The sequence below is a fragment of the Apaloderma vittatum genome, unplaced genomic scaffold (assembly GCF_000703405.1).
Source record: "Apaloderma vittatum isolate BGI_N311 unplaced genomic scaffold, ASM70340v1 scaffold13534, whole genome shotgun sequence".
NCBI lineage: Eukaryota > Metazoa > Chordata > Aves > Trogoniformes > Trogonidae > Apaloderma > Apaloderma vittatum.
This window is the reverse complement of record NW_009713322.1, coordinates 124,085-146,976: the sequence shown is the minus strand read 5'-3', so window position 1 is coordinate 146,976 and position 22,892 is coordinate 124,085. Positions and strand designations below refer to the sequence as shown.

Here is a 22,892-nt window from a genome sequence, read left to right as displayed (position 1 = left end):
GTGCTTGCTTGAATGAGTCTGCGACATGCCTAATAAGAGACGAGATGGGCCAGGGCGACGAGAGCGACCGCATTGTGATCAACGTGGGAGGGACTAGGCACCAGACTTACCGCAGCACCCTACGCACCCTGCCCGGCACTCGGCTGGCCTGGATAGCCGAGCCCGATCACTTCGACTATGACCCCCGCACGGATGAGTTTTTCTTCGACCGGCACCCGGGCGTCTTCGCCCACATCCTGAATTACTACCGCACTGGCAAGCTGCACTGCCCCGCGGACGTGTGCGGGCCCCTGTATGAGGAGGAGCTGGCCTTCTGGGGCATCGATGAGACCGATGTGGAGCCCTGCTGCTGGATGACCTACCGGCAGCACCGCGACGCCGAAGAGGCTCTGGACAGCTTTGGTGGGGCACCCCTGGATAGCAGTGCCGAGGACGGAGACATAGATGGCACCGGAGACTCTGGTGACGGCGAAGAGGAGCTGGAGATGACAAAACGCCTGGCACTTAGTGACTCCCCGGATGGCAGGTCTGGGGGCTTCTGGAGACGGTGGCAGCCCCGCATCTGGGCGCTCTTTGAGGATCCCTACTCCTCCAGATATGCAAGGGTAAGCTATGCGATCAGCACCCCCATCAAAACACTCAAACCTCCCATCAGCCCCGCTTCCAGCATCACCAGGGTTATTCTCGCTGGCAGAGCAGAGCAGCCATCCATGTGTGTAGCCATACAAAAATCACGCGCGGGCTATGGGGACAAATGCTCTTGAGCAGGCCCTGTGAATGGGGCACGAGTGGACACTGAGGTGTGAGGTCATGTGCTCACATGTGGGCTTCCAGAGACGGTTATTTTCTAACAGGCTTCTAAAGCCCCCCAGCCTGCATAGGCTCCCATTCACAGGCCAGGAAGATCTCCATTATGCCAGGTAATTCCCCTCCATGCACAGGTTTTTTACAGCTGGTCATCCCCCAGTAAATAGAGACACCTTGTGCAGCCCTCCTGTGAGCTAATGGCTCTCTAGGAGATGGAGAAAAGATCACAGGAGCAGGCAGTCCCTGGGAGACCAGGGGATTTGGGGAGTCTCTCAGCCTGCACTGCAAAGGGAGCCCGTTCCTTTCTCTTTCCTCATACCACATTAAATATTTATGATCATGCTTCTCTCAGAATGGGTAGTTCAGTTCCTCACTTACCTCCTCACTCTGTCTTTTCCCTTGTGGGAAACGCAAAGTATTAATTAGAGGAGAGGGTTCATTCACATAGAAAGGGGACACTGTGTCTGACAGGTTTCTTGCCTGGCTACTGAAGGACAACTCCTCCCCTCCTGGTGCCTGCGGTTGTTTTGGAAAGGGAATGCACACTGGTGCAGTTCACAGAATAGCTGTGGATAAAGATGTTCTTAAATGGTTGCCCAACTTCTCTAAGTAGGTACATTTCATGCTATCACATATGAGGGTAATTACATTAATTAGGGCCTGCTTCTGCTCCCGAAGTCAAAAGTAAAGAAAACATTGACACTTCAGGATCAGTAGCAGGATAAATCCCCAAGATACCCATACTGTTAAGCAGGAAAACAGATGAAGGATAATGCCTTCACAAACAAATTGGTAAAACGTACTTTTGTTACAGCATAATTGCTGCCAGCCCTCGGTAGGATGAGTGGTGCTTTGGTGTGGGAGGATGATCAGTGTTCCTGAGGAGGATCAAAGAAGTGAGATCAGATTAGGGAGCAAATTGGGTGGATGGAGGAGAGAGAAGTGGAAATGCAGGGAGCAGGGACGGGGGAGCTGGTTGTGTGTGAGCGGGCGGTGGAACAGCGGCTGCTTGAGACTTTCAGTCTGAGCAGAGATCTCCAGCGGGGAGCTGCCAGGTCTGCAGGCTGAATGAATGGGGAAAGCTGGAGCAGAGCCTGGAGTTATATCTGGGTGCTTTTCTAAAGACTCTTGTTTGCATGCCCTTTGGAGATTTCCTCCCTGAACAAAGAAGTTAATATTTTAAATGAATTCCTTTAAACAGCATGGAGGTAAAAGAATAATAAAATATTTACCATGAGATGAAAGGATGATGCTGTTGAATTGCTGCTTTCAAATCCCTGATTTCTGCCAGAGGAACATGGAAATGGAGAAGGAAGGCTGGAGGGTAGCCTTCAAAAGGCTTAGTTAGCTTCCTTTAATCAAGCCCAGCATCAGCAGTTGTTGATTTGAATAGCAGATCTCTCTGGTGCCTGGGAATCTGTTGGTAAAACACACCTCAAGTCAGAGTAGTGCATGCCTGCCCAAGATTTTGTGGAATGTTCCAAAAGCCAAATGGACGATGCTGTCCCAACGAAAAGGATACGAACAGAGGCTAAAACACCCTTTTGCTTGGAAGCACTATGATATTTTAAGTCCAGAGGACAAAATCTATAACCAATATTCAGAGTCTTTGTGATGTACCAGCTGGAATTCTAGGGGGATATAAATTCCATTTTCTAATTCTTTAATTTAGGAATAGGCATTTTATAAAGTGATTTGGATTTCTTTGGTTGCATGTTTTTGCAGTGGATGTTATACTGTTTATTCACAATTACATGTGCATACCTGGTAGAATTCAAGTCCTGATTTATCTCTAACTTATTCTTTCCTTAAAGGATTGTTAAACTAGAGAAGTAAGAATTCTAGGCAAAGTTGAAGTGTATACTGAATATTTAATGGGTTAAATACAATTCTTTAACTTGTATCTATGGAGACATAGGCCATATGCATTAATATTTTGCATGAAGGAAGATGGCTTTCATCATCAACACATGCACACACTGTCCATTAAGAAGACATTATAAGACACTTAACATTTCCTAATAAAAGCCATATGTTACAGTTATGGATGTAAAAAGAGACAGGAGTTTGATTTATGCTCCTGTAACTTAACAGAGACGTTGCAAAAAGACCTTAAACTCACAATAGCTAATTTACAGTAAAATAATGGATTGTATAATTACCAAGTGAATCATATATTAAAGCAATCATTAATAAGGAGTCAGGCAACAAATCTACTGTTACCTGACTTTTAATTGTGTATGCTACTTCCAATTACAAACTATATTTCAGTCATGCAAAACTTTAAATTCGCATTGCCATTTTGTCAAAAAAATGCAGCACAAAAATTTGTGCTCATAATTGGATCCGAGACTTGTACTAACGGTGGTTATTAGATACATATTTGAGTTTACATATGGCACGAAACGTATGTCAAAATAACATCTTAACATAAGCATTGGTTTACATAACCATTATACTGTTACACTCGGGCAAGTAAAAGGAATACAGTATATGAATATTAAGATTAACTGAAAACCTGGACATCTGAATAAAGCAAGACTTCTCTGGACTCTACCTGGTATACTAGTTCAGTGAATATTTAGGAACTGTCTATGGAAAGCTCAGCATTTACTCAAATCTAGCCATTCTTGGAGCATTTTGATGGACACTGCCTACCAATACAAGCACATTTGACTGTTCTGCTTCACCAAAGTCATACTAAATTACACCTGTTCTTGTTGTAGGCAGCCAGTGGATACTGCAAGAGCATTTGTGCACATCAGGCAAAATCAGCTAACTCTGCAAATTTTGTCTATTTCTAAACTTACTTTGATAAAGGCTAAATTCCCAGTCACCAATCGTTTGCCTTTAGGTGCAACATAATCAACAGCTTCTTGTTAAAACAATAATGGCTGAGTTGAATTAAATTCTGGTTTTCTAAACACTGATTTCTTAAATAAGACAGTTCTTTGTAAAAAAAAAAAAATTAAATACTTGGAAAAAATTGCATTGCCTTCTAAACTTGTAATAAGGTAGTTGTTCCACAGATTGCCTTAGGCATATCCGTTAAGAACATGGGTGTTGCACTTCTCCATAATTTAAAGAATCCACATTTGGATAACACAGGCAAAGTCTGATACCTGGAGGTATGAACAGAGTAACAGATCAGGTGACAGATACGATCAGATTTACGAAGATACCAGGTGCACATACAGATAGACAGGCATCCAGGTAGATTTTCAAAAGCATCTGATGAGGCAGCTAAATACCACTGCATGTCGTGGATATTGTGCACCTAAATTGGCGAGACATTTCTTTAAAGCATATAGAACTGTCTTTTTTTGCATGGTCAGAAAAGTTTGTAAATTTAGTTTTCCTCAGCAGACCCAAAGGGGGAAATAGGTTCAGTCACACAGAAATACACACAGCTTATCCCAAAGCTACACTGTCATAGAGATCCTGCCTTCTGCACTCATTAGACTTCGCAGGCCCCTCAGTACACAAGTGTGTGCAAAATATTTTCTTCGCATCCACTCTCCTTTATATTTCCGCCTGGTCATGCTATTCTCCACTAGCAAAGCTCCCACTGACCTCCTTGGGGGAGCCTGGCCTGCAGGTATGGCATACCTTTGCGCCTTTCCTTCTCCCCTTCTCCAGCAGGACGGGGTTGTGGTTGTGTTAATTCACTGTCCTGAGGTCAGTCAGTGCTTGGGGACCCGGACTTTTGAGCTGAGATTCTGCGCTAGTGCTCACATTCAAATGAGGATGGTTAAGCTTCATTAATAAACCCTCAGAAAAACTTCTGTAGTCCTTCCAAATAAACATTTTTTACTGGTTTTAAATAAAAGCTGGTTGGGGTCCTATGGAAAGTCCTCAGCAGCTTAACTGACCATCTTGGTGTATGCCATACAGCTCTGATCTAGGAGTGGAAAGGCTTATGGCAAAACTCTCACTCACCCTTCTTCCTTCGTGTTCTCCCTTCACATCCTGCAGAAGGATCTGTTTTCCTCAGTGGGTGATTTTTGAAGGACAAGTTTCTGACACTAAGAAGGAGACAGGAGAAAAGATAGTGGGGAAAAGCTGAGGAAAAAAAGGTATTTCCCTGGGATTTCTTCCAGCTTTCTTTTATACATTTCAGAGCACTTCCACCTTGAGTGTTCAATTTAAACTGATTTTTCTCTATATAAACTACATCCTGTAGGTACAAAAAGGCTTACGGGATCCTAGTTGCTGAATATCCATGCTGTCTCGAGGCTTAGAGGCTGGGGTGATTTCTGCTCATCCTTTACCCTGGCCCAGCACAGCTAAGCTCAGGAACTGGGGCAAGTATTCGGGAGTGAGAATAGATACTCATCACCCTTCACAAGGGGAGTTTATCCCGCAGCCGCCTGACGCGGGACACGCTTGGTGCAGGAGTGCCCCACGGGCAGCGCTCTGGGGCTCCCATGAGCATGAGCAGGTAGGGAGAGGAGGGAGGAGAGCTCACTGCCCCACACGCCTTCCCCTCCCCGCCGGCACCCGCTCTCCGGGGAAGGGTTTCATCAAAGGGACCCCGATGGAGCTGCTCTCCCACCCTGGGCCTTCCTGCAAGCTGTCCCCTGCAGAGCGTACCTAATCCTGCACTGAAGCTGGCTGCAGTTAATCCTCACCATATACTTTGACAATTAACGAGACAGCCTAATTCTACCTGCACGCTGCATTACAGCTCTGGAAAAATGACTCTTTCCACATTAAATGAAGTTTCCCCTGCACTTGTAGTATATGGAATTACAGACAGACATCTACTAACTACCACTCTATCGTTCATTATTGCTATAGCTCCTAAAAGACCATTTTATTCCCATTTTCTCCGATCACGGAACATGTTACTGCAAATCCTTACATAACCCATTAGTAAGCATGGTATAGTCTTCTCTGCATCCTGTCCAAAGAAGCCTTTGGCATGCCAGCTAGAAAGCCTCCGCCGTTCGCACCAAGTCCCACGTGCAGTCCCTGTGGAATTGGCCACGTTGGGAGCAGGCACACTCATAAATAACTCCTGGGAACTGTCCCTCTGACTTCAGAAGTAATAAATTTTAAAACCTGCACCATGAAAAAAAAAATGAGACCATAGCAGCCATGCAGAATCATGACTTCCTTGGTTTGAGTTGTTCAGGAACACATCGGAAGATATGATGTCTGCCCAGAACATCTTACAGTGTCTTTGAAGTCACAGCCTCACAGGGAGATGAGAGGGATGATTATCCACCTGACAAATCCAGGGCTGGCAAGTTCAGACTAGGCACTTTTAATTCAAAAAAGGGTATTTTAAACCATTTGCCTATTTCCAATTGTATTTCTATTATTCTAAAACCTTAAAAAAAAGAACAGCATCTGTTGCCATTTAAATTTTTTTTTTTTGATCTTACTTAATTTTAATGTTTCTAGGTTACAAAATTTACTTGATTTAGCCAAGGCTGTGATTGTATGGATCATACCATCATATGCATACACATATATATGCCTTCCTATCACTGCCACCTCCTACGATGCTGAGTGGGATTTCCATATGAGGAAGGACTTCAAAATTAAACCATCCCAAAATACTTCTGAAAATGTAACCGCGGTGCCACCAAAATTAATACAAATTTAGTGACTAGTTTCAGTATGATCTTTGGTCTCCTCTCTCTTTAATCCATCCCTATGTGCCTTCAGTTGTTTTCTTTGCCCTTCTCCTGACATTCACTACTTAGGATTTAGTTAGGAAAAAAAAGCAGCAAAGTACTGGTATACTCTGTTGGTATATCCTGAGACAAAGGATAAAAAGATCCCTGGATCAATTACATTATTGCTATTTTAGAACTGCTCACAAAAATGTGATATATTAGACTATACCTAGGAAAACTATTTTTCCATCTTGTTTTTCCTTCTGCTATGCACTCTAGTATTCAATGGTATCCATCTTTCTTATTTGTAAAAATATGTGACTGATCTGTGTGTATTTATGGTAGTACTTTACTAAAGCCTATACATATTGCCATTCTTTTAACATCAGGAGAGATGTCAGCAAATCAGCAACAGAGGGGGCCCAGCCTTGCTGTTATTGAAATTCAGTGCCAAAATTACCACCGACTTTAAGGCGAGAAACAATTTTTCCTGCAGTATGGTTTAGGATAACAAACTAATTGCAGGGCACTGCGTTTTGAATAGGCACATTGCATATTTCCATTCCAAAGCACTGAATTGCAATAGATCTTAGCAACTCAGTGGGAATATACCTTATCGAGTACGTATTTTCAGAATAGCTTAAAGACACAAGTGTCTTTAGCACATTGCATCAAAACATAGAGCTCTAATACTGACAAAGCTCTTCACGATCTTACTGGCATTTTTTACTGCAAAGGACTACAGAATACGTCCCCATTCAAACCACGACTTCAATTAATGTTCAACCAAATCACATCCAGGAGCTGTGTTTTATAATAACACAAGCAAGCAGGGGGATTCAGACTGAAAAATTGGGCACTAATTGATAATCAAGTGTTGTAATTCTCCTGGAAATGAAGGCAAATCTGAGTTTTCATTTTGTATAGGCTTGATATTATGAAATCTCAGTGCATTCTTAAGGGATAAGACTAATAGAACAGCCATTTTGAGATCTTTGCAATTTTATGACAATTAGCTGTACTATATGCTGAATTTGATCTGAGGGAAGAACAGTATTAGAAGGCTGACTTGGCTTTCTCTGCTGAATATTGCATTACATAAATACGTGATTCACTCTAAATGGTACACAGGAGTATGAGAATCAGATGGAATCGGAGAAATCTATGAATCTGTGGAGAACCACCCTCTCCCCCCGGAATATAAACCAAATGCTGTCATTTCTAGAATATTTTTTACATCTCTCTCCTGTGCTCAGTAAGCACCCAAATTTTGCTATCTTCACTCCTACTCTTGTAGTGATAGCTTACTCCAGGAATATCCCCGTTTCCTTCAGGCGGAGAACAAGGGACTACCCAGCACGAGTAAAGGTGAAAGGACAGGCCCTAATTGATTTTCATTTCTTTCAGACATGATTTATAAGACAGAGGGGGGGCTCTAATAAATCAGGCTGTAAAAATGATTAATAAATCTCAGTCCAAGGCTTTTTGCAGTGATTGCTTATGATGTAAGACCCTTTAATGACAGTAAGTTAAAATTGCATGGTAATGGCCTTTTGTAAATGCAATACATCTCCGATTTCAGTGCACTGCGGACGGCCAGCGATGTGTGTGCTGCACATGAGCTACTGACACAGCACACGCTTACGTAATTCTGTTGATACTTCAGGAGCAGCAGTAAATGTTAGCACTGCTAGATTTGCTTTGACAAAAGGTTCGGTCAAGACCATTGTGGTGTTGTGACTGCATGAAATGGTTTAAAATATCCTACTGGCTTTTTACTTGAAAACCTGAGAAAGAATGTCCCTAAGAAGCAGTAAGATGGATTATTTAGTTTTGAATAACAAAGGCAAAACCTATTCCTTCCGAGTCTTATAATTTCCCAGACACAAATACAAGTTAGAACAGGCAATTTGGTCTGCACAACCAAACCGAATCCATCTTCTTTCCTGAATTTCTTGGAACATCTGCTCCGCATTCACAAAAAAATTAAAAACGTGCATGGAAGTACATCAACAGGATAATAGCTCATTGTTTCAGCTGCAGCAGAATCCCTATTCCTGCCCTCCAAAAAAGACATTTAAAACATTACCTGCATTTCCCTATTCAAATACAGAAAGATCTGGTCAGTTCAAGTCGCTTATTGTTTGACATGCATCAGAAATTCAGCTACAGATTTCATTTTGAAAATTCAGTCCAATAACTCTATTCTATATTTTAGTTTGGATTCTTTACAGTCTTTGTTACATCAGATCAATTGACAGGTACAGATAGTAGAGGCCAGTTTTGTGGTTTATCCAGTTATTAATTAAATGAAAACCTTCCACCAGAACGCTTGTAATTTGATAACAAAAAAAATAATAGGGATGAACTGCTAAAACTGTTGAGCACCTACAGCTTTCAGCAAAAGGGAGGTCATGTCTTACAGCAGACAAGGACATGGGCAAGGAGTTATGAGACCGTCAGCAAAATCCCACCCTGCCTCTTAAGGCCACTGCCACAGCTACCGCTAACGTGAGTGAGACTCAGCCTGAGACCCGTGCAGACCTATTTCACACAGAATTTTTCAGGGCGAGAAGGACAATTGTATAATTGCCACAAGACTCAATGCAGAAGGGGCTTGCCTTCACAGCAGCCTCTGAGCTCTACTCTGAAAACAAGACAACATGATGTCAGCCACACTGTGCTATTCCTGTTCCTCTTTTTAACATGGATCTCCCCATTGCTTCTAGCGTGGAGTTCTGCAAGAAATCTAGTGACAGTACGTCTTAGCACTTCTTGGGAACGTGTCCCGCATAATGCAGGACTGATTTTAACTCAGGCTTTTTCAGTAAAGCACTTGTAAGGACAAACCAAGAACAAGCTAAGTGTGCTATGATAGCTTAACCAGCACCAGACTGAGTCAGCTTGGGGAGGGGTGGTGGTATTTGGTTGTTGGGTTTTCTTTTTTGGAAGGAAGTAGCAGATCAGCTTAGATCTGAATTTTGCTAAAGGAATATTGAAATTTAGTGTTCAACTGATAAGAGTTCAGTGTTTACCCTACCAAAAAGTCCCAAAGGTGCTAGTGATTTTATTAAAAGACCTAATATAAATTTCAAAACTGTATAGATTACTTGAACTGTTGGTTATGTCTAAGCAGCAGAAAATCAATAGTGCAAAAGTACATTCACTGTTCTAAGGGAAACGGCTTCTGGAGAATCTGCTCCACTTAGAAAAGCAGCTCAATTTAGCGTACTAGCGTCAGTCACATAGAGTGAAGGCAAATGAAAATTTTGAAACTCAAAAGCAATTCTAAGTACAAATTTATCATCAGCTGCAGCAACTCCTAAAACTGCACATTTACTGTCCTTGAAGGATATCTTGGCTAGGAGAGCAAAGTAAGCCTTTGGTCTTACTAGGTGATCTTCCACACTCATGTAGAGCCATCCATACACGTCCACAGAAAATATACATAGACCTACAGGATGTGAATTCACTAGAAACCAAAACCAAACAAACCAGATCGGCCCAAGAAACAAAACAGAAAGAACCCCAAACCTGAGATTTGCACAGATGATTACAAGCAACTAAATTAATGCAGCTTATCAGGCAAGTCGTTGTTAGCAGATCTGACTAAAGTCATTATTTGTGCATCCTGCTTGCTTGCATACGTTAGCTCTGAAGAAATCCTCTCAGGGATTTCAGCTAGAGTCTACAGCATGCCAGCAATACGAAGGCAGGCTACATTCATATAGCTCAGCAAATAACCATTTGCAATGGCACAACCACACAAACAACACGTCATATTAGCTCATTAAGCCATGTCACGTGGGTATGCTTCAGCCTTGTTCATCTTCTATGAAATTTACTGTGTGTGGAATCATACAGGACATTTAATCTTAGTATGTTGTTTTCAAAATAGGAAGACAACTTTTCTCAGGTCCCTTGCTTTGCGTTTTTTCGTCTCTCCCTTATGTGTTTACTGGAGGAACTAACACAACGGATTATAATTGCTGTTGACACCTCTAAATGCTCCTAGTATAAAACCAGCAAGTTAACAGTAAGCGTCTCTGGGAAGAATTTACGTTATGCTCAGATGTAGTGTTTCCCAGACCAGTCTGGACTGGAGCAGATCACCCAAAGCTAGGATTCTGCAAAAGGTGCGGTACGCGCGCATGAGCTGTGCCAGCCGGTGCTGCCAGCGAGGCTGGGCCCCCGCCGGATCTCCATCACTCCTGTGTTGTGGAAATCGAGCAGTCAGTTCCTACATCTTCACTCCTGAAACCAGACTCATGGAAAGGACCTAGCCACGAGTTCAAAATTACAATTTCCAAAACACTAACCCTAAAGATGTAGTTTTTTTAAGGCGTATTAAAATTTCCCTATGCCTACAGTATTGTTTCTGCCTGCGCCCAGAACTACTTTAATATTGTTAACAACTGCCTTACATCAAAGCTTTGTTAATGCCCATAATTTTTCTTCACTAAAGGGCACAGTCTTTTAAACGTACTTGCTGAATACACACTGAATAAAAGCTGTTTTCGAAAATATGCTCAAATGAAAACAGGAGATACTAGCAGCATGCAACACTTCCCTGGATGCAATAACCCAGTGGCTACAGTTTTTTGCTTAGAATGTGGAACTTCAGGTTTAATATCCTCCTCCAACTGCAGGGTTTCAAATTTACACCCGTCTCTGCTCAAAAGACTTCCCAGCTTCAGATAGCTGCATCATCCAGGCAGTTAGTGAAGCTGCTCCAGCTTGCACAGGAATTCACAAACCAATTACTGGATATGTGGCAAAACAGCATTTCGCAGTAATGTGGAACTAAGCAGCTGTTCTGGCTAATTCTGGACTACTGAATTCAGCAAAGCTAATAGCAAAAACTAAATGTATATAGTGACATCGTTAGAGACAGCGTAACTTTAGCACGTGACAAGGCTAGCTTTTAATTTTCAGTTACTCACTAGTCCGAAGCCAGTTCCTGTTAGGAAATAACCAACGTCGTCATCATGTGGTTGACTCCAGGATGAGCCATGTGCAATGATTCAGTTGTCTCTGTGCAGCCCCTATGGAGAAGGAAAGTACAAAATGCACAAAAAAAAAAGAATGAGATGCAACACAGAAGTAGGTGATAAAACAGAAGTAGAGAAAACCTTTTCACCCCAGAGCCTGAGCAGTTCTGCCGTGCTGAAGAGTGAGCTCCCAAGTCAGTTTAAGGACACTTCACATAATTTGTTTTGAAAAGACCCATCTTTTCCAGGGGTATCAATCTGTCACATTTCAGTCATGCCATGTAAATACAAGCGTTCTTAAAAACTTTGAAGGTTGCCTTTCCATCAATATTTTAACAAACATTCTTTTAATTCAAATGGAAATTGATTACTCTCATTTTATGACTTTTTAATAAAAGTGCATTATCACCATAAAAGGAAAGCAATCTCAAACTATTGCCAGGATAACTTTAACTTGGAAAAGCCCTAGAACAAGTCTTTGCAAGATTAGAGCCTTTTAGCTTTAGCTCTGGTATTAACAACCAACACAGAAGTGATTAATAAACATTCTAGCCATGGCATTCACTGCCTTCATGAGACACATACTACTAGTTCAAAATCTTACTGGAAACTATGAAGTGTATATTGTTAAATATTTCTCTCTATTGTAATTTACCTAATGTAAAAGTCTTGCCAGGGGCTCTAATAAAGCAGAGGCAGTTTTACCGTCTGTTATCAAATCTACTCCTGTTATAACAGAAACATGATTGCATTAGGGTTTCAAAGTGACAAACACTGAAAAAAATATTTTCTTTCATTGTTTAAATGGCTTTGCTGTGCAGAACAAAAAATGCTTGGACAATAAATAAAACATTTTAAAACTGGATTTAATTACAAAACAAGATACAGCAAAAGGAGAGTGATGGAGTTGTTCAACACAGTCACAACTGAACACAGAGGTATAAATAAGAAATCATGTTATATTCCACAGCCTTCTGATTTAGATTTTAATTCAAGGTAACATGTCCTTATTTTTATATGCTACAGAAAAATAAAAAATAAAATTTAAAAAAGCGCAACAAAACCACCTTTTAAATAGGAATGTCACTGCAAATTTTAAAAATGCTACATCTATGCTATCTAACATAGGACCATGGGACCAAATTTAGAGAGTACTTACCAACTAAATCCTCCTACCCCTCTTTCCGTCCTAAGCAGGGACCTGCGGGGTAAAAAAAACTCCAAAGACCAATACAGTTTAGCTTCACTTATGTGCAATGGACTAAAAATGAATACTTAATATTTATATGAATCATTGTCAGTGTCAAGTAAGATGAAGCTTATAAAAATAGCACAAAATCAGGCAATGAGTTTTTAAGACTCAGTGGGTAAATGCCTCTTTATGAACGGTATTATTTATAGATATTTTTCTAATCTGTTCTGTCATCTTGTCTCAAATTATTAGAAAGGAAGACAGGAGGAACTACGGCAAATGTAGATGCAAGAGAAGTCTGACTGAGAACTGTGGCAGGAATATGAGCAAAGGCCAGGAAGTCTGGAGCTGTGTTCCTGGGCCTCTTGTTCTCTGGATATTCTATGTGAAAGCTGTTCCAGCCTATACTGTAATCAAATATGCACATTTTAACTACTCACTTGCATCAAGAGGAATAGTATTTTCCAGGTGCTGTGTTTGGCATTCAAAAGGCTCGCTACTGCATCTGAAAACAGGCTGAAAACAAGCTAATCACAAGCAGATTTCAGACACTGGGCTCACTAAGTCACGGACATCCTGCAGTAGCAAAACCCCCCTTCAGATAGAAACGGTGATCTCCCAAAGGGCGTGATGGGAATTTCAGTGCCAGATCCTGATTTTCCTAGCTCCCTTTCAAGTCAATGACAGCTGCAGGTGGTTTCTTCAAGTTCATCCCCAAAGGTTCTTAAGCTAGGTACTGAGAACACAGGCTCTTGTGTACCATTCTTACAGGCACCAATGTGAGGTACTGCTTTGTGCTCCCTTCATGCAGGTAGGATTTCGATGTAGCTGTATGTCTGCTGAGAACACCGCACAGAATTGCTCTTCGTTTTCGACGCTTCTTGCAAATGTAAGCTTTGCCTGCTCCTAGCTTCAGCAGCAAAGTCTAATTTAGAGCAGTGAGAAATTTAATCTTTTTTTTTTTAGCCTGATAATCCTAAATCTATTTTAGAAGATGTATGTGTTTATTGGTGTGAGAAATGCAGTAAGCTTAAGCAGAGATCCTAGACGTGAAAGTTAGAAACAACAGCTCTTCTTTTTTTTTTTTTTTGCCACAAGAATATTTGATGGCACTGTTCATCCCAACAGCCAGCCAGGTTTTATTTAGCAATGCCAGTCTAAATGATGAAATTTCCACTTACAGTAGCTGTGGGCACATCATTAATTCTAGTAACTGCAAAACTCATAGTAGAAATCCCTTTCTGTGGCATCCTTTGCTCCCCACTTTGACTTTAGCAAAAGAACAATAACAAGATTTCTACGAGCGTGTACATGACTGTCCAGATAGAGCAATAGTTTCCTCTAAAGATCTTCCTACGAGAGCTGGACACAGATGGCAAAGGGCTCAGGAATACACTCAGAAAAATGCAGTAGGCAATTTGTGCATAAAAACTACGTTCACAAACCCTGTACCGTGTTTACTGAGAGACCAGAAGCTGTATTTTGAGAGGCAGATCAATAAAGGTTTGGATGCAAATGGAAGAAAATATTTTCTCATTGACGACGTGTACTGCATATGGAACTAGCTGTAATCAAGAAAAATTTCCAGATGACATGAAGCTATCAAGCTGCAGAGCTCCTGCTCATGCTCACTGCAAGAGCTCACCACAGTCCTGCTATTAAAATGCCCACAGGCCACAAAAACACTCTTAAGCCAACTCAGTAGCCCAAATTATGAATTCTTCTAGTTAACAAAACTCACCGCAGGCTTGCAGCATAGGGTAGAACACATGTTTTCTGAAAACATACCTATCTTCATCAAAATGCTAAGTAGTCACTTGTGGTTTTGCATCTCCCATTATGCTGAGGCAGTGATTTTATTTTTCTAGGCACACACCTAGAGAGAGACGAGCCAGAAGTAAAGTCACCATGCATGTCACCAGCCCCTCTTTAACATTGATTCCACAGCCTCACTTGTCTTTCAAATCCAGTTACTCCTGAGGGTTGTGAAGGAGGAAAAAGGTTGAAATTTTGGGGGTTTATGTTTTTGGAAACTTTGCACATTATGTTTAGGGAGCCTTCTCACAATACACAGACCTTTTGGCTAAGAAACAGGTTTTGGAGTATCAACAGTACTAGATGTATTCTGCAGTTTCAGGTCTGGAGCTGGTCAAATAAACATAGATACATTTTCTTTCTGGCAAGAAAAGATTTTTTTTTTCCCTTCTATTTCTCCTCCTCCTCTCAAGTTTATTCAAAGCTCTTCCATTTTCTCCAAAAGAAAAATCCTAAAGTTCCCTCACCCAGTATTAGCTTCTTTTTCTCCCCTTACACTTCCTTAATAAAAGAGTGAGAAAGTAAAATGATAGTCAAAAAGAAAGAACAAACCAGCAAAGTTTAAGAAAGAATTTTCTGCACAAAATTTTGCTGAAATCTTTGGATAAGGGAAAGCCTTGCCAGTTTGCAGCCTGCAGGACAAATCTGTCAGTTTTTGTCAAATGTTTTCAAGAAAAAAAGGATTTCTTTTCTCCAAAATTGCTTTTATTTTTTATTTACAAATACATACCTTCTGCTTGCAGCCCTTTAGCTTTAGATGGTTTGTTTGTTTGTTTTCAAAATAGTTGAGAATAAAACCAGGCTTCCACGTAGATCAGGAAAATACAAGCTTGCTCATGTGTTTTTCTGCAAATGATTTTCAGCCTAGCTCTGTGTTTCTCTAGCCCTTTCTGGACATGAAGCCACTCTTCCCTTTAGAAGGATCAACATCATCTTGTCCCTCTGATCGTTGCTCTTTCACCCGGAGGCTGTAGCACCAATTCTGTGTTTTAAACAACACTTTAATTGTTGAATAACTGATCTCCTGCTCACAGAGCATGGCATGCTATGCGGTGCAGGAACTGCAGTCATCAGACATTACGAAGACACTCTTGAAGCAGAACTACAAAAAATAGGGGTTCCGATGTGAGCAATGAGAAGAAAAATGTCTGCAGTAGGATATAGAAACAGGAAATAGGAGATGGGAAGAGGCTTCGAATTAGAAGAACGAACCACTGTGGGGAGAGGGAAGTCTCAGCCTTCCATGTTCACTACACATTGAACAACAAATAGTGTTGGGACCCTGGAAAGGGAACGTAGGATGACAAATCACCAGCCTACTAGTAGAGAAATGAGACTGTCAAGAGCGTGAAATCTCAGACTGTGACAACTCAGAGCAAATCTTTTTTCCAGCAAGGTGAGAACAACCTAATCAAAATAATTCAAATGAGTTAGCAATACGGAGTACGTTCTGCACGTGCCGCCAGCAAGAAAGCAGCCCTCACAAGAGCCCAGGAAGAAGGGAAGTTGCAGCAATAGATTTTGTGGTCAAAGGAGCACATTTTGCTGTTGTGAGCTTGCCAAAGAATAAAAGGAAAAAAAAAAAGAAGGTTGGGCTCCACAGTGAAAAACCTCATGTATTATCACCAGTGCTAGCACTGGAGGAGCCTTTGCTGTAAGGACACTTGAGGATTTTGGACGGTGTGTTCTGATGCACTCAGTTTTTCTGTAGCTTGTGAAGGTCAAACACCTTGATGGCTGGCACAAGAGCTTGGCAGGAAAAACAGGAGAGAAAAAGGAAAAAAAAAAAGCCAACTTCATCTCTTTAAGAGCTCTTCAGTGTTCCAACCTAGCCAAACCAGCTATTCCTCTTAAGGAGCTGTGCACAAGAATTATGGCCTTCACCATGCACACAGGCTCCTTTCAGCTGTGATCCAAGACTAAATGGGATTTCAGGAGAAGACAACAACCAGCCTAATAAATACACAGGGCACTGGGGGAAGTGAGAGGGAGCCACAGGCTATTGCTCTGGCAGACTAAAAGATGCCAGGCGAGTTTCAGCCAACAGCCCCACCATAGCTATTATTCTAGAGGTGATTCGCACTGTGCATTAAATCCATGGGACAATTAGCACCCCTTCAACCTTGTTTAACCATATTCATTTTTTAAAAACAAGCCTAGAATAAATAGGCAGGTTTTTAATTGAGAATATATGTTGTTCTAATGAAAAGCTGTAGTTTGCTAATCTACTCTGTCCACTGAGGACTCCGGTATGAAGATTCAGGGGCAGGTGCAGTGAGGGAGCTGAAGCGATGAGGCAGCAGACAGGAGTGGTACGATCTCGTGCAGGAAGTACAGGAACGCACCAACCCTTGATCTCACTTCAGACGTGTCCTCTGGCAAACCACAGCTCCTCCATAGTGATTTACATCTATAATCAGGAGAATAGGACATTATTTATCTACCTCTTCTGGATATTGTGGAGACTAATTAATGTTCACACAGTGATTTGGAGATAAATTGGAGATACTTGATGAATTTCCAGTATCGTGTTTGCTTTAAGCAGGTGAAGTGAGGACATCTTTTTGACACAGAAAGAACTAAAGTTGTTCTCAAAATAAATCAGAGGAATTAGAAGGCAAAATTATCTTCGCTTCATTCTGATTATTCAGCATTCCTCAAAAAGATTGACAGGAAATGAGAAAGCAAAGCTTTTGTGCATCAGGGAGGTAAAATTTAGGAACATTTAACATAGTATCTACAAAACTTTTTTAAACCACAGTTGAAAATTCAGAGGCTTCATTTCGCTCTTTCAGATGAAAAATTAACGTAAGACACATCCAGAAGAGCATGCATAAAAGACTGAGAGATGCACTGAATAACTTTTAATTTCATAATGACAAAGTTTAAAAAATGGAATGCCTATATTCCCAAATAGACATTGTAAAACAAAACATACAAAATCAAAGCACTAGCAGGCCCAAGCATACCTCACATTTTAACTGGCCCCAGTTTGCAGCAACCTCATAAAGCTAGAAAATAGTTTGAGTGAATTAACCCATCATCTCCATAATCTATGTATTCTGAATAGAGATTTCAAGTAGAAGTAGCAAGTTCAGTACCGGCCCTGAAGTGGCAATAGAACAAACCCTTGATTTTTGTCTTGGCTGTTGTCAGAACACACATTGCCTTCCCAGAACGGGCAAGACTTAAGTATGAGCTGAGAGCTGTGTCTAGCAAAGAGGGTGTCTCTTCCAAGAAGACCAATACCCTACAGAATAAGATGCCAGAGCAGATGCTGTATGTGCTGAAGCCCGACATATGGACATATGTTGAAGCGCCCTGAGCAATCATAGGAAGGCACAAAGAATACTGGGAGGAGTCACCTTTTTCTCAGCTGGGTTGGCTTTATCTCCAGGATCATTCCAAGACCTCTGACACAAAGGCATCAGGCGGATATGGAAGATAAGCTATTCGCTTCCTGAGGAAACATTTGGCCAGAAGGGGCAGAGCTACTGTTACAGGTGAGGATGCAAGGCAAAGAAGTCAGGACGGACACAGCAAAATGACACTTGGACCTCTTGTGTCACTGCCAGTATGTTGGGACAGGGAGCAGCCTCGTCACTCCCTAGAAGACTCAAGGAGCAAGGCAGATGCTACAAGAGCTACACATTTGCTTTGCAGATACCAATCTTCTTGAAAATACCCTTTCACCAGGACACAAACCACAGAGCGTGCTGGAGACATGAGAACAGCACAAGACCTACTCGCTGGTGCCTTCTTCCACTGTCAGAGTCTGGACATTCTTGCTATAGGCAAGGAGAAGATTGCTGGGTGCCTTTGATATTGCTCAGGAACCACTGTGTTCCTCAAAAAAATGCACTGCTTTTGAAGAAATAACTCTAACTCGTATTTACCATGGTTTTGTTTCTTCATAAAGAAACAAAATATAGGGATGGTCTGAAATTGCTTTTATCCTGGTTGTATAATTCGAGGGATCAAAGTGTCAAATCTGACCTCCCTGTTTCTTTTTTTCTGGAGTAATTCCTGAAGACAACAGGAACGACTCCTCTTCCAAATGAAAGAACAAAGGGAAGCTGTAGAATTTTGAGGAAAAACACTCTCCACCTTTCTTCCCCAGTATTCAACAATTATAATTAATATGAAGTTAATCAAAACTCAAAGCAAAACAACAAAAAAAAAGGTCAGAAAGCAATTGTATTATGTTCCCCAGTCACTTGCTTTTCAGGCTTTAGCAACATAGTAATTTCAGTACTTACGCAACCACCATCAAATTTTCTAGGTCTGAATTTTACTTCAAGGGCAGAAGCTTCTCACCAACCAACCAGCCAACCCCTTCAGATCTAAGCCGATGAACTTTCTTCTCTAAGGGGGAAAAAAAAGAAAAAGAAAAAAAAAAGAAGAGGAATGAGCTTTCTTTGAAGACTCCTTCACACTTTCAGCCTCTTCAGATGCCATCACTGCGTCACAGAAGAAACTATGAGGCACCTTCCTTCCTGCTTACTGCTGATCAAGTCAAGGGCACTTTGAATCATCCGGGAGACACTGCCTCACAGCACACAGTCCTTGCAGAAAGAAATCCTCCGGAGAAAGCAGTGTATGGCAGATTTCGTATTGTGCCAGGTTAATAGCATACATGGCCCTGCCCTTTCAGCACAGACTGGAGCAAACGATATTTGCTAAAGCTACATAGCCAAAAAGCATGCCTTAAAAAACCACACTAATCAAATGTCTGTTTGTAACATTTATGACTTGGCAGATTGACTTGCACATCAGGCACACATTTGGATGGTTAATTTTGAGCCCTAATGCAGCAGAGCAGTCTTCTCTCTGGCTGGTGTCTATCCTTTTCAAAAGGCAAAGGAGTGCATAAATTATGTTTAAAAAGAGATAGGCTTTTTCTACCCACAGTGTAGAGTCACTGTAGGTGGATTATTATCCAGGAATACCGAAGAAGTAGGAAGTCTGATTTAACCCATTCTTTGTAGTCTCCTTGCCTGCTATTGTTTTACTGCTAACAGCCTGAAATTATCCATATGAGAGGATTTTTCAGGTAGTTCAGCAGCACAGCAACTGCATTTCAGACAGTCAGCAGGAGTTAAAGTCCTAAAGCAAGGATTTTATTCTGACATAATAAGCAGGTAAGCCCTGCAGCAGCATGCAGATGCCCTTGCTGATGCTGGCAACTATGAGGTTGTACCAGTGTACTGCTAATATTTCCCTCACCAGATCTTGCACTACAAATGCCATGTATTAGCAGAACGGGATGAACTCTAAACCATCTTACCAATGACCAGCAGGATTTTGAAGCCTATTTCTCTTGGAGTATATCTTTACTACTGGGAAAACGGAAAGCAACAGCTTTCACACTGCAGGCAGACATTTGTACATCAGGATACGGGCATGACCTTTAGCTAACAGAAGCAGGTATTGAGATGTTCAGCTGAACAGAGCTACCTGCACTTACTCCAGTTGATAACGTGGCCTTCTATATGGAGCTCGAGGAAAATATTCTGAATGATCATGAAGAAAAACAATCCACATCAGGGCAGAGCATCCCTGAATTCCACTGGTTTGCCAGAAGTTCCTGACAGTGAGCATCTGCAGGAATAGGACCTATAAGAATATCCAGAAAAGGGAAGGATTTATAAATGTTCAACTTTTACATGTATTATTTACGCAAAGCGAAGAATATTTTGCTTGTCCATAACATCTTTTCCCAGAAATTCAAAATACTTCAGAAAAATTACTTAATCCTTTCAGTATTTCTAAGTGAGATATGCAAGTATTCTTCTCATTTTCTCACAAAATGTGCAAACTGAGGCAAGGAAATATCCCACTTTTTTCTTGAGCTATTCAAAAGAAACCATTAACAGAAATGAGAAAGGAATCCTGCCTGCAACTGCTTAAAGAACAAAATCACAAAAAAACCCCACAACACCAAAAAAAAGAAAGAAAAAAAGATTTCACCATATTCACCATTGTAAATAGGTCTAAGCAGGTCAAAAGCAATAATACTAAATCCAGAAATACCTTCGCTGGGCTTAGTTTCAACAGATGCTGCTGTAAAACTTAGTGTTTCTTTTCCCTGGGAATGGTAGCAAAGGCTCAGTACTTCCTAGGCAGATTGGCATCTGTCACAGCGTCTTGGTCTTCCCTGAATACTGATCTTTGTTCTCTGGAAAACAAACAAACGTCTCGCTAGACTCACCAAGTGCCACCAAGATGCAGGCAGAAACACAGGCTTGTCCTGTCCCCTCCTGACCACACTCAGGGAGGAGGCCAAGAGCTGCTGGCCAATGCAGCCTCTGTGAGAAAGAGACCAGGCAAGGTGCTGCTCGGGAATAGAGAGATACAGAGATTCAAAAGAAAATACTTTTATACTATGAAAAATTCATACAAGATTCCCACGAAAAAAACCACCCAACCTGCATTATCTAAAAAGTGTACTACAGCCTTTATTACCTCATCATCCTGAATGTTATTCACTGTTTTCTTGGCGGAACACTCAGAGGCCCCAGGAAAGAACAAGACCATGCTATGCTAGCTCATTTAACTACAGAGATTGAGATTGTCTTCCACGGTAATTAACATGGTTAGAAGAGGCTTCCTATATCAGAGTCCACCAACCAAGCCAGTTCTCTCTTTGCATAATCCTAGGTTTGTGCCCCTCCATAAGAATAGGATAACACCAGTGTAGCTGTATTTTCTTTTATTCCCTATATGCTGTACCTCTTTCTCAGTAGCATGTTTTCCTGCATTAATGCTCACGTATCCAATTTTAAATCCCATGCTACTCCAAGATATTTATTTTCCTAGAGAGGAGGATACTTTCCCCAAGGATAGCTGTCATCTTGGGGTTCATCAGCTTCCAGATCTCTGCAATGACCATTTTTACCAATACTTCAATTCCTATTTATTTAAATAATCTCTTATCAAGGACCATCCTCCCAAAAAAACCCCACCAGACTGAGAAGCTACTGTTTTAAGAAACTGAAAACAGAAGGGGTTAGAGCTTATTAAGGCATCTGATGAATTCTGGCATACACGGTAACACAGAAGAATTAGATGCAGCATTGCTTATGTAGTGCACACAGTTATTGTGTGACCTTTCACACCTCTAGTTTGCACCCTCAGTTATGGGAAATGCATGAGGAAGCGCAGCTTTGGGTTTTATCTGGCTGGAGCAGGACACATTGGCAACCACAAAATAGAGCTCAGAGATCCAGCACAGGAGCCTGGATGTTTTCCATCTAATTTCAGTATCTAATCTCTCCAGACACTTATAATATGCCACTCACTGGTGTGCTCCATCTTAGCTGATAGTAAAATCATTTAATACAAGTGGGTAGCAAGGTAGGTGACAGCCTGACTGATGACAACGCCTTTATTTAATGCTAACACACCACCACCAGACAGAGGTCTAGAGCAGCTCAGAGTAGAACTCTGCCTAAGTTCTTTTGTATCCATGCAAGTTTATCATGCCAAAGTGTGACTTAATCTGCTAAATCATTTTCCTAAAAAGAAGCTGAGCTACCTCGAACCCATTTCTTAAATCCAAGAGCGTCAGCATCTCACAGGATACTTAACAGTGAGATGACAGTGAGAATTATCATTTCTCCCTCTTGACAGTGAGAATCTGCTTTTCCACTGCCTTATGGTAACCAAAAAACGAATACTGGCTTCTTGAAGCTACCTGTATTTTAACTGTGATCTTTAATGCTCAGTGGCAAAGCTGGTGCTGTCTGACAACAGGCACGTACATGCACCAACACGCCTCGTTCTCGGTGTCACAGCTCTGTCCTGCCTGTCACGCAAGCAGCAATCAGAGAGACCCTCTGAGGCAAATTTGGTGTCCATCATAGACAGGCTTTCATGTAAAGGAAAAGGAGGCGGTACTGACTTTAGGGAGCTGGAAGGTCTGTTCCTTTCTTAAGGGCTTTGAGGACATCAGATTAATAGTTTGCATCCACTTTTCTTCTCCATTCCTGAAGTCCAGCTGGTTCTAGGGAAAGCGATGACGCAAGAGTCCCTGTCCATCGTTGTGTTGCCATGGAGACACAACCTGACTACAACCTCTGCACCCACAAATTCCCTCAAATTCAATGGATTTTTAGTCTATAGCTAAGATCCTGTTAAGGTAAAGGCCAGTCAAGTCCTTTTCACCTCCACCAGCACTGTCATGGAAACTGAATCCGGATAGTTTCAAACCCTCTGTTCAGGAGTGACCTGTACAAGAGCTTCTGAATGCATATCTACTTAGCGCCTGTAGAAAAATAAAACCATGTTCCTCTTAATTAATAAAAGAATATCTGGAGGTGGTGGCTAATTCTGTCCTAATTCTTCCATGCTCTGTTCAAGCTCTACATTGTGGGGCTGCTTCCAGTCCAACAGCAGCACAAAGACAAGCTTCCAGTAGAACCAGCATTGTCCAAGGTGTTCAAAATGGGCGTAACTAAA

At 41.5% G+C, this 22,892-nt stretch overlaps 1 protein-coding gene across 4 annotated transcripts in view; it reads left to right on the top strand.

Annotated features, from left to right (window-relative positions):
• The first annotated feature begins 6 nt into the window (after positions 1–6).
• KCNC1 (potassium voltage-gated channel, Shaw-related subfamily, member 1) overlaps positions 7–22,892 on the top strand; it is a 98,221-nt gene continuing 75,335 nt past the window's right edge. For 2 of the 4 annotated variants that reach the window (XM_009868324.1, XM_009868326.1), the window contains exon 1: positions 45–605. In XM_009868324.1, coding sequence (XP_009866626.1) covers positions 45–605 — 561 coding nt within the window. Of the gene's footprint in view, positions 606–22,892 lie in introns of all 4 variants that reach the window. The other 2 variants (XM_009868325.1, XM_009868327.1) reach the window with 2 other exon arrangements.